General features: G+C 61.0%; 1 protein-coding gene across 1 annotated transcript; it reads right to left on the reverse strand.

Annotated features, from left to right (window-relative positions):
• Positions 1-1364: 1364 nt before the first annotated feature.
• VOLCADRAFT_87430 (uncharacterized protein) lies at positions 1365-11940 on the reverse strand (the record flags this gene model as incomplete). Its single annotated transcript, XM_002947208.1, has 17 exons — positions 1365-1802; positions 2178-3771; positions 4327-4396; positions 4472-4634; positions 4890-5099; positions 5643-5714; positions 6143-6820; positions 7051-7143; positions 7326-7477; positions 7929-8700; positions 9125-9178; positions 9429-9521; positions 10168-10215; positions 10343-10564; positions 11151-11234; positions 11508-11792; positions 11854-11940. 17 exons carry the CDS (start codon positions 11938-11940, stop codon positions 1365-1367), a joined length of 5115 nt encoding a protein of 1704 aa, XP_002947254.1.
• Positions 11941-12383: the final 443 nt, after the last annotated feature.

The following is a 12383-nucleotide window of genomic DNA, read 5'->3' on the forward strand; positions in this document are numbered from 1 at the left end:
GTAGGGCAGTGCAGGGTTGTTCCCGGTACATATGACGGGCAGTAAATTGGGGCGCGCAATCTATGGCACTGGACGTAGTGGGAAGTGGTGCGCGGTTCACCGTTGCGGTGCATTTCCCGTAGCCGGTGCGGCCACTGGTTGGTGGTGGGGAGATAAGAAACATGACTGGTAGGTAGGGGTCGTTTGGATGGGCCCTCCTGGGGGGAGATGTGGTCATGACAGGCGAACGAGGCGGAGGAGGGTGCGGAGGGCCAACCAGACCGATCTGTGCAACAGCGGGTGGACCAGGTGGGGTCGCGAATGAAAGACGCGCATAAGGCCTACCTTGCAGCGTGTTTGCCCCGGGGGTTGTCCCTTGTGCGTATTTTATTGGGCCATTGCGATGTGGTTGAGAGCTCGCGGGGTTAGTCGTACATAGCGATGTTGAAGGAGGTCTTAAATTTGTCGATTGAGTATCGACGTCAAAAATTACACGGGATGACACGCATGCATATTCGTACATGTCGTATCCCGTCGTATATACCACATCTTGAATGCACTAGGAAGGTTGAGAGAGGTGGGCGGGGAATGCTGGCATGTTGGGGCGACATGGAGTACGGCAGCAAGGAGCGTTGTTCGGAGGCCATTTGAGGCCATAATGACCATACTTATGTGGCGGCGGTAGCTCGCACCCTGCGACTACCTCGCACGGAGTGTGGGAGCGCTGCGCTGGCAGCGACCCCAGCATCTGGCGGGTTCCGATTACAGTCCAACCTTTTCATGGGCGTTTTCATGGAGCAACGTGCATTGATGAGCTTCGTTTGTAATGAGGAGGTTATTGCTGTGGCGGGACTTAGCACACACGTGTTCTCTGGCGGCCGGGCGGCCAGGGTAGTCTCATGTAGTGACAACAAGTGACACAAAGTGGTGGAGGCCGCAGGGTAGTCGGTAACATGGGGCGGTGTTTGGGCCCTCTCAACCCCGGGGGCCCAGGCGGTGCTGAGACGCCTTTCCAGGCTGCTGCTGACGTGGCGGTGCTGAATGCTGTCTGCCTGCTGGAGGCCGTGTGCAAACACATAGTGTTTGTTACAGCTGCGGCTGTCAGGGGTCTTCCCCTCCTGATGATCAATAGCCGGGTATACGCCATCTGCACGTGTAATGCGGGGCCCTGACCAATACAGAGGCGCCGTCAATGCTGCGCACACAAAATGCGACACTATGACAACACCACACCGGATATGCCTAGCCTGAAACTCCCTCTTCACTATTTGAGGACGGAAAACATGAACGGAAGTGGGTGTGCTGCTGCTGCAGCAATGAAGCAGCGCTGCTAGGCCACTCATGCACACACGGCCGCACTGGCGGCTTGGGGCCTGGGTGCTTGCTCATCCAGACGGCCATGACCTTGGGGCTCGTTGGGGTGACTTCCAGGGTGCAGCGGTGTTGAAGGCGGTAGCACGTCGGCTCAGCTGCTGCAGCTGCTTTTCCGTGCTTACCAGGACTCTGACGATGAGCTCATCTGCATCTGCCCACCGCTGGGAGGTCCGCGAGCCCCCCGCAACCCGGGGGGTTTCCAGTGGGGGTCCCCCCAGGCGGAGTGACAGGGTGGACAGAATCCTCATTAGGGAAGTCAGCAAGTCTTGTAAGACAGCATCGGCAAGGGCTGCAGCCCTGGCTGTTGACGCGTTGGTGGCGTCGGTGATGGTGACGGGTGGGTTGCCAATCCCCGGCAGCGGCTCCAGCTCACGTGCCAGTCCCCCCGTCAAACTGATGGACGGGGTCCCTGGAGCCACAGCACTAGGTGCCAAGGCTTTCGTCCCCGCCTGGGGCGGGAGCAGCAGCAGTGGTTGAGGTGGCGGCGCCGTCCCTGTGGCCCGCACAAAGCCCAACAGCTTCGCCATAGCAGCGGCAACGGCTCCTTGGACGTCTGCTGCTGCTGCTTCCAGAGCGCCACACACCGCCAATAACGTGGGGCTTCCAATGATGAAGTCCTTCGTTGCACTGCTGTCCTCCTCGCTGCTACTACTGACATCAATCCCTGGACTCCTGCTGCCGCTGCCGCTGCCGCTGCTGTTGCTGTTGTTTATGATGATACTCTCTGTACTGCTGCTGCTGCTGTCGCTATCGGCGCCGGCTGTTGCGCACTTGGCGCGACCATGCTTTGCCTGGACGTCCTCATGCGCGTTCCCCTTACTCACGGGGACCTGGTTTAGGCTGTCTGAAGCACCCACCATCGCATCAGCAATGTCGTCCAGGGCGCGAGCTGTTATTGCCACAGCTTCCCTCGCAAGAGCCGCCTGCACCCCTGACAGTGCCACAGACTCCGCCTCAGCAGCAGCAGCCGCAGCTGCGCCACCGCTTAGCGGACGTACCCTCGCATGCAACTGTCCTGCTGACCATACAGCCGGTAAGATGTCATGATCGCCGCCCGCCGCTTGCGTCGTCCCGTCCTTGATAGGGCTTCCGCCCGCTGCTGCTTCCGTCGTCTCCGGCAAGGAGGCCGGCGGCGACATCAAATTGTTTAAGCCGGCTTCCGTGTTTACGCTGCTGACGGGCTGCTGTTGGCTGGCAGTAGTAGTCACCCACGAGCCACCGTACACCGGGCCGCGACTGGCGGAGTCGCGTCCAGGGGCCGGCCTGACAGCTCGCAGTGGCTCATCGTTGAGGCTCGTAGTGTTGACTCGAGAAGACGGGGTAGGCTTTGCGGGTGTTGCGGACGGCCCAGGCGGGGCCCACCGATCAATTGTGGTGTGGTGCTGCGGTGGGGCCGGTGGAAGTGGCGGCGCCACTGGATTTGCTGCAGCTGCGGGCCGGGCCGGTAGCCTGTGGGGCACCGTGTCAGATGCGGCAGCTGCGGACGCCTTCAGTGCTGACCAGGTTACTGGCACATCCGCCGGAGGATTAATATTGTCACTGCCGCTGCTGGCCCCGGTGTTACTGGTGCTGGTATCACTGTTTTTGCTGTTGCCGGCGTGGCGATACTTCTGGTTGCCCAAGTCGTCCTGGACACCGCTGTTGCTACTGATGTTGATGCGCACTGCCGGATCTGAAGGGCCCGGATGCGTCGCGCCCGTGACCGAAGCTAGCAACTGTGCTGAAGGCACTGGGGAGCCAAAACGCTGGAACTGTCCGGCCCAAGCGGTGTGATCATGGCCCGCGGAACCCCAGGCCACCGGCAGCTCGATGACGCTACCTCGGAGCTCATTACCACCTCTTTGCGCCGCGTTCTTAATACGGTCATCTCCAGCTGGCAGGTCCTCGCGCGCTTCATTTCCACCTTTGTTCCCGGAGTGAGCGCTGCCAGCACTGAAGCTGCTGTTTCCCCCTCGTTGTGCCCTGACGGGCATGTCGCTTGCATCCCGCAACTCTGTAATCTGCTGCGGCTCCTGGCCGCGCCCCCTCCAGTCCCACACCCGCACCCTCTGGCCCCCTGCTGGTTGCTGCTGGCGGAAGGGGGCTGATGCCAGCTCAACCGGCTGCACTTCTCCGCCTAGCTGCCGCACTGCCGGACCACCTCGTGCAAGCCCATTGCCACCAGCGACACCGCCACTGCTACGAGGAGGAGCAGCAGCCGGTTTGGGCAGCTCAATGGTGGTGTTGAAGGGGATATTGTCCGTGCGGGTACCGGCGGCTCGCAAGATGGAAGCGGACAGAGCGTCGGGAGTCGTAGTCGCTGAGGTGCCGGTGGATGGGGGCCGTGGCGAGAGGGCCCACGGTGGCGGTGGGGCGTACTGGGTCGCAGAAGAGGAGTTCGCTGTCGTCCCGGACGGAAACCAGACGTCCCACAGGCTCCTGCGGAGTGGATGAGCGGGACGCTGATAAGAGGACGCACCGGGCATGGGGGGGATGGTCCACGGAGACGTATCGCCAAGCACGTCCATCCTCTCCTACATATTTTCGCAACCACCCATCCGGGATCAATATAACGAGATGGTATCTTGTCAGGTGCTGAAGCCCATGTGGATCTTGGACACCGCCGCCCCCGCACTGGCTTTCCTGGGAGACCCGGTAGAGGCAACGGGAAAGAGGGGCCCTTCACGGCACGATTTGGACCCCTCGAACTTGCATAGTATCTTCGTCACTGCCGCACAAAGTCCTTGGATGCCGGCGGCAACCCGGTCTGCATTGTCGCCCATGCACGGAAAGCGACGCGCACGTACACATGTGTGATGTAACATGATCGCATGATTTTGCGTTGTATGTCCCCAAGCTAACTTGTGGCTCTTAGGCTCTTGGGCCTCTGGCTCGTATGGGCTCGTTACACCTCTCTGGGGTAACACAACCGAGGTAACGCACACATGGTTGTATGCCAAAGAGCCCTCATGGATTGGCAATACCGTACCGCACCTGAGCGCCGCCGCCACCCCATCCTCCCCGCCGGCCAGCAGCAGCGGGTCCCAGCCACCAGCTACTGCTGCTGTCGCGTTGAGGCGCGCCACAAGGACGTCCGCAATGCTCGTCCGGTCCCCGCCTGCCCGACGACGGGGTCCACCAGCGTCACCAACAACACGGGCGGTGCCGCCACTGCTACTGCTGTCGGTGCTGCCAGCGGACCTGGAACGCTCGGGCCCGGAGGTTCTGTACTGGAGTCCGTCGGCGGCCATGTCACGCAAGCGGTCCAGGCCTGCGCTCAGCTGTCCGGCTGCCGCCGCAGCCTGAAGTTGGTTGCACGGTGGGGAGGGGATGTCCGGGTGTTCCCCAGAGGTGCTGTCCGCAAAGGTTTTACTGTATTGAAACCGTGTGCGACTGCAAACCACAGGTGCAGGAGTGTGTAGGCGCTAATGCTGCAGGTGAAGGCGCAGATGCACCCTTCCGGCAGTACCCGTGGTTGCCTCCACCCCCGCATCGGGGCCCTCATGCCCCCCCTCATGGCCCCCCTCATGCCTACTCCCCCCACTGCGGTCTCTCACCGCGTCACTCGCCATGCGCGAATTGCTGCAAGCGTCCTTGCCTTCCCAGGACCCTAGATGCAAACCACCCTTGGGCCCCAGCCGGCTGCTACGTACCGTTCGATTGATGGCCGCCAGGACCTGGGCCCCAGTGGGCCCTATGTCTGCCATGACGGCTGCCGTACGGTCTAGGGCCGCTTGGCGGTTGTCCAGCACCGACCCGGCACGGTCCTGCACCACATCATGTCACATGCAGCACGGACGAAATGTACGGCAGGTTGAAATCGTACTTTGCGCAGCTTGTGCGTAGGTGGCCGCCGAGTGGGTTGTTCGGCCACAGTGGACTGCGGCCGGCTACCTGACGGTGGGCTGGCCACCCGCCTCAAGCGATTTCTGTATTACTTGATCTTATGCGGCGTTACACGGTCATGCGCTAGAGCGTGCACTGTCGCCAAGGGACACTAGTTCTGGAAAGCAAGGACCGCGTGACGATGCATGTTACCGGAACCGCAAAGCCTGGTCAGAACAAAAAAGGGAGCACTTGCTAAAAGCGCTGGCAGCGGGGAACGAAGGTGGCAGGCCAAGGTGATGAAAGGCGGCTACTCAGAGGCTGTGTTGAACGCACACATACAAGCACACGGCCTTCCCATTTAGCCCCACATCCATCACATCACCAACAGACCATCAGTCGCACCTGCAGCCGCTGTACAGCAGTTTGCAACATTAGCACCATCTCCCGCAGTTGGTCCTCATACACCTGCCGAGATGCCGTACCGTACGGCAAGGGGAGGTCTGTTGCAGTGCCGCAATTAGGCAGGCGAGCGCGTAAACATCCTTATCTGCTAGCTGTGGCCAAAGCGAAGACTGGCAGCAGGACGGAGGAGTCAGATGGGGCCTTTCGCCCCGTGGCCTGCTTCTGCTTAGATCGGCCCGAACGAATTACTTCGTTCGGTGGTTTGCGCGCCTGTCAGAGACAGCCATGCACCCTCAAACCCTGACGCACCGAAGGTTGAGGCTTTGGCTGGGTGCTGGGAACGTAGCAGCGCGGTTTGGTTACGATAGTGTAGAGGTTTTCCACCCACCTACCGCGGTCAACATCTCGCCCCAGCCCGCCGAAGATCTAGGTCCTCTGCTCCTCAACTATTATGCCCCTTGTGGTATGTCAGCTGTTATTTTCCGCACATGCTGTGACGGCAAATGAGGTCGTAAGCAGCTAACTAGATGCCAGCTAATAGATCCGCTGTCACCCTTTTCCCCCCTTGTAAGGCACACACCTGAGCGGCACGTCTACCGACAGAAGCGGCGGGCCCCCGCACAGCACCACTGGGCGCACTTGCTCCTCTGCTAAAGCTGTGGCCGCCGCCGCCGCCACTGCCGGTCTTGGCAGCGTCCACATCGTCAGCTCGGCTGACACCTCGAAAGTCAAAAAGTTCACTGCCAAAGTGACCCCCATCGCCACCGACCCCACCAACGCCGTAACCCCATTTCCCACTGCTATCACCGCCACCGCCATCGCTGCCATGCCCTTGGCCCTCAGGCTGCAAGGCTGCCCGGATACCCCCGACTACGTCTTCCGCCAGGTCCAGCCATGCAGCTGCCCGCTCTAATTCGCTCCTGCCGCCTGTCCCTCCCTCGCCGGCTCCATCCCGACGGCGGCCTTTACGCTGCCCCTTCCCTGCGCGGCCGCCCTTCGACCTGCGGGCCCCCGGGTCTGTGTCAATTACATCAGGAAAGGCGCGAGTGGCATCCTCCAGCAAACCAGTGAAGAGGGCTGGGCCCAGAGCGGCGGCAGCGGTACTGACATTTCCCACCGTAACACCGCGGCTGGAGGCGGAAGCTCCACCCACCACCCCGGGGGGGGCGGTGCCGTTGGCGCTGAAGCTGCCATTGATGAGGGAGCTGATCACCGTTGTGGGTGGGTTGATAACAGTGGGTGTGACGGTGAAGGTCGCCTGCGAGGAAGGAGGTTGTGGCACATGGACCGCGGCGTCGCGTGCGTCATGGACTAGCTAAGCTTAGGAAGGTCAAGAAGAAGAAGGGCCTAGGGGTCGGGACTCGTCCTGAGGTCTAATGATGGCAATACAGCACGAGGTGGGCTGTTCGCCGTCTGGCGGTGTGGCGGATCGCGTCAACTGTAACAGCTGCCACGGCAGGTATCCCGCACCAAGACCAGCGGCCGTACCTGGGTGATGCCAACCAAAACGGTGCCCAGCACTCCGTCCAGGAGGATGAGCAGCAGACGTGTGATGATGTAGCGCGGGTTGATGGCCAGCTCCTGCACGGCTGGAGAGTGGGTTTTAGATGCGGGGGTGCGCCAGGTCCCACACGCCCTATGCCGCTACATAACCCAGCGAGCCAACACGTTCAAGGAGACATACGTACACAGCCCACGCGGCATGTTGTGTCGCTAGAGGAGGTTGGTATTTTGGCCCTACACGACGTGCAGCAACGCCGTACCGCATTTTTTCTGTACAGCGCCACGCCAATAACGGCGTCCAGGTAGGCTGACGCGTACGCCACGGCGGCGGATCTATAGGCAGCGCTGTACAGCCTTGCGTTGAGTGTACGGCGAATGAGATTGCCTTGGGCTTGCATGAGGGGGAAGTTGTCTGCAATGCAGAGGGGCAGCAGCAAAATGGCGGGGAGTCAAGTGGGGAGTCAAGAGGTGAGTCAAGAACGGACAGAGGCCAGAGGTAATAGTTTGCGAATCGCGTTCATGCTGCTACTGATGTGCTCCTCCAGGACATCTTGGCTGCTGAAGATATAACCGATTGCGGCACAACAGCGGTATGGTTCGTGGCCGCTCATCAATGTCAGACCAGAGACCGCACACCCACACCCACACCCACACCCACACCCACACCCAAACCCAAGCCCAAACCCAAGCCCAAACCCAAGCCCAAACCCAAACCCAAGCCCAAACCCAAACCCAAGCCCAAACCCAAGCCCAAACCCAAGCCCAAACCCAAGCCCAAACTCAAACCCAAGCCCAAGCCCAAGCCCAAACCCAAACCCAAACCCAAACCCAAGCCCAAACCCACAATTCAACCGTCTTCTCACCCGCATACGCGTCCATCTGTTCCCCAATAGCCTTCTGCAGAGCCACGTAGCGCTTTGCGGTCACCTCCGTCCGCTTCTCATACTCCTTCTGGACAGAAGCTTCAAACGACAGCAGCCACCTGCCGAAGCCACGGCCCTCGCCGCTGTCGCCCGCACCGTCCCCGCCTTTGCCACCGCCATTCTTGATGGACGGAAGCGGCGGCGGCGGCGGCACCCGTACGTAGCGGTTGTAGCAGAGGTACAAATCCCTGGAGCACAGCGCCACACGCTGGACGGCACCCGGCAGACCCGGCTGCACCGCCCGGTCGATTCGCCAGTCAGATCCCCCCCCGCCATTGCCGCCGCCGCCGCTGCCATATACACCTTGGCGCTGCCTACCGGCAACAAGTTGCGCCATCTGTTGCCGCAGCTGTGTAGCCCATCCATCTGGCAGGCCTTGCGATTGCGCCATGGCCGATAACCTGTCCAGGAGCTCGGCAAAATCATTATCGCCGCCCGAACCGCCATCGCTGCTCCCGGCGTTTACGGCACGGAAGACGTCAGCTCCAGGGGAGTTTCGCGAGTCGCCGTGAGGAAGCCGCGGCGGCGGCGCTGCCGGCGGCCGGTGCGGCGCGCGTTGTTGTTGTGACGAGCGCAGCCATTGAAGGTCAAGTGCCTGCTGCGGCGAGTCTGGAGGCGGTGATGACGACCCGTGGCGCAGCGGCGGCAGCAGAGGCGGCGGCAGCGGCGGCTGGAGCTCTGCACGGTGCAGCAGCGCCGCCAGGCGGTCCACCTGAGCAATCCGACGGCCGCACAAGAGCATCTCCCAGCCGGTCAAATTGATTGGCGGCGCCGAGTTCGAGACCGACCTATCGCCATGACTGCTGCTGCCGACGTCACCGCTGCTGTTGCCAGCGCCGTTGGAAAGATTGCCGGGTGTTGCCGAACCGGCCGGCAGGCTCAATGTCAGCGTCCACACACCCACGCTGCCACCAGAACGGCCGGCAAAAACACTGCTTCCATCGTCGCCATCATTTCCATTATCGACGTCGTGCCTGGATGTCTGATCTTGGTACGCTGGCCATTGCCGTACTTTGGCCGTGAACGGCATTCCACCAGCCTACTGACGTCGTGCACAGCACACGTACATGTGTCTGAAAATACTTGTGTCGTGAGATGTCGACGTGCGTTTCAGCAGCCATCAAACAGGCACGCACCACTTGTTCCTCTGCGTCCCAACGCTTCACGCGGAGCCTGACCGTGTAAACTAGCTGCGGTGTGAGCGCGGGCTCACAGTGATCTCGGGGACCACCATTCAGTAACCCAGCTCGGCAAAACCAAAATCTTGTTACGTGCCCAGCCCTTCCAAGGCGCATGCATAAGCCCTGCAGCTGCTTCATATTGTTGGAAGCCCCAACAAAGGTTCCGCAACCTAGCCGGTCCATGAGGTGAGATGAGAAGCTGGGATGATGATGATGATGATGATGATGATGACGATGGTGTGACTGTACGGCAGCTTACCTGATCGGCTGCAGTTATGTCGCCGCGTGCAGATGCCAGGCTATTGTCGTCCGTGACGCCATCTTGAAAGATGATCTTGTACTCTTCCATGGTCTGCGGTCAGTTCGTCAGCAGCCGCAGGGCAGCAGAGGCGGAAATGCGTTGCTGAAGCCGCGACCCCATGGTGACGCCGCAGCATGTGGGTGGCCGCGGAGGGAGGGAGTTAACCATAGGACTGCTGGCAGCACCCGCAAGGGGAGGCGCAAGTCCATCCTGACCAGCCCTGCCGCATATCCACCTCAATGCGTACCACAATGGCTGAAGCTTCCCCAGCTGTGGCTAGTTTTCTCTCGGAGGTCTGTTGGGGACCAGGCGCGTCGTGCTCCGGCGCGTCGGTCCAGGACGAGAATGCCTTCACTCTGCGCCCGTCCATAGGGCCCCCAGACAGGCTTTTATGGACAACCCCGCACTTGTGCGTACGCTGTAACTTATAACTCTACTTTATGTGAGAGATTACGAGGCCTCACTGGCTGAATGCAGGGGGCACCTCGGACAGCCGGTGCCGCCAACACCGGTATAGGGCCACCGGTGTGCGGCGGAGCCCCCCCCCCTACTCGCTGCGAAATCCTCAACCTAGATCCTGCAGCATTATATCCGTGGTGTGCTAAAAGTCCTCCGGTGGTAACCGCCGTACTGGGCGCCCCGCAAGTGCCAACACCCCACCCAACAGGCCATCCCCCGCTTCAACCCTCCCCCCAACCTGCAACGTGCCGCCTCCTTCTTCCGCGCCGCCTCCTGCTTCCGAGCCCTGCACACGTCCAAATTGGGCGAGTAAGCAGGAGGTGGGGCAGCTGCCCCAAAGGAGGAGGGCTCTCAGCCATCCAATACCACCGCAGGATGCATAGTGGCCAGGAAAACGCAAAACAGAGACCCACCTGAGGCAGTGCGAAAACTGCGCCGCCCTCACAGGCAACTGGTTCCGCTGTGCCGATGGTGCCGCGATCCTTGTACGACACCCCACTACTAGGCACGGAAACCACCGCGGCTCCCTTCGGGTCCGGTGCGGCGGCATCATCGTACTCGCAGCCTCCATCGTACTCGTATTCATCACAGCGTCGGATGGGGGCCGTTGGCGGCGGACAGGCGGTCAGGTGGCCCTGTGTGCACACAGGAGCGGTGGATTGCGCCCATGTGTTGGTGCGCTCATTGCAGGTGAATTGATATGCGGGCGGAGGCAGCAGCAATGCATGAAGCGTTTAGATACCACACCACATCATCGCAAGAGCTAGGCCGTCTTGAGGGGGGAGAATAGCTTCTGTATCCTCGTGTCGGCCTCCAATGGGGGGTCCTGCGTTACTCAGGGGGGCTTCATGTTGCTTCAGTCCAAAGTTGGGGGGCAGTGCCCACAAGGACTGACAGGGCCGCAGAAGAGCTCCGCCGCGCAGCCTACAGCCATCAGCCGCGGCCCCGCAAATCCCCTCTCCCTCCCGCTCACCCAAAGAACATTGCACTGCCAAACCTCCCGCATCCGGCTGTGCCACTCTTCTCCAAAGATATCTGGATATAAAAATCAGTCTGCTTGCCTGCCCGCCCGCCTGCCAACCCGCAATCTCGTTATGCTGCCAGCAATCAAAGCTAATCATCAACCATACATCCATTATTGTCAGCTTGGCGCTGCTGCCGTCTTCCTCAGCCGCCATCGACCCGGCCGCCAACATGCAGTAACATGCAGCGGGGTCCCACCTGCAGCTGGGCGGCGGTGTACGGCGCCCCGGCCAAGTGCAGCCGTACCGTCAGCGAGTCCACCAGCAGGGGCGGCTGCTGCACCTGCTCCCTCGTACCAGCCGGGTCCATTGAAGGGTGGATGCACGTATACATGCATGGTAAGAGGTGAGGGGCAAGTGTTATGAGACACAATTCCACGTATGCAGTCCAGGTACGGTACCAATCTACCGGGCATCGAGGAGTCCACCGGACCCACACAACCCCCCACCCGCCATAATCTGTGTGGTCGTCCACCACCGATTCCAGGCAATCCTGCCGATTCAAGCCCGGGTTCAATTCTCTTTTCCCTCCGGCCCCCTCTCCACGGCTCCTCACCGGGATCGCGCTCCGTAGAGTCCACAGACCATCAGGGCTCAAGTCTACAGTCGGCTCGACACCGGAGGGGGGTCGGCGGGGTACACGGAGCCGCCATGCTGGTGGCACCTGGACTGGGGCTTCGCGGGCCGCTGGACCGTGGGGCCTGTCGTACAGATCACCGAAATCCCTGGCGGTGGTTGCGGCGGAGGTATGGACCAAGTCCGCCGCTGCGGGCTGTCCGAAGAACCTGTAGCACATCGCATCCTGCATGCTAGCCGGAGGTGAGGGGCACAAAGAACCAGTCTGTTCGGCACAGTACACAGGCCGCGCGACAGTCGATGCGGGTAAGCCCCACGGCCCCCACCTGCGAGATAGGCGCCTCCAGGCTGCCGGCGGAAGCTGCAGCACGGAGCCACGCGCAGCACAGTGTAACCCGCCACGCCCAGGTCATGGCGGTGGGGCCCTGTCTTGCCCTCATCAATGAAACACGGCCAGCAAGGGCAGGCAGAAGGGCAGCCCGGGGAGAGCCCTAGGTCTTGCCACGTGCTCGTGGATGCAGTGCAAGGGAACAGCTAGGTTCGGATGGATTCGGTCCCGGGTACTTGAGTGATGAGGGCTAACTCCAGGTGCTATTAACGTCCTTATCATCTAATAGCTAGTATCGTTTAGGGGTGCTGCAGTGCTTTGTGCGCCCCCACGGTATGTCGGACAATCCCAGGCCCATGGACGCGCGGTCACCGACCGCATTTGCAAGCCCATGGACTTGCATGCGAGAGCTAGAATTTTTTGTGTATATGGCGCAGTGATATGCGTGTCATAGCTCGAATTGATGGTACTAATGGCGGAAATGGAGTTGGCAGAACTATCGTCTTCAGTACGGCGCGTGCCGTCAGG

Source organism: Volvox carteri, assembly GCF_000143455.1.
Source record: "Volvox carteri f. nagariensis unplaced genomic scaffold VOLCAscaffold_5, whole genome shotgun sequence".
In the NCBI taxonomy this organism is placed as follows: Eukaryota; Viridiplantae; Chlorophyta; class Chlorophyceae; order Chlamydomonadales; family Volvocaceae; genus Volvox; species Volvox carteri.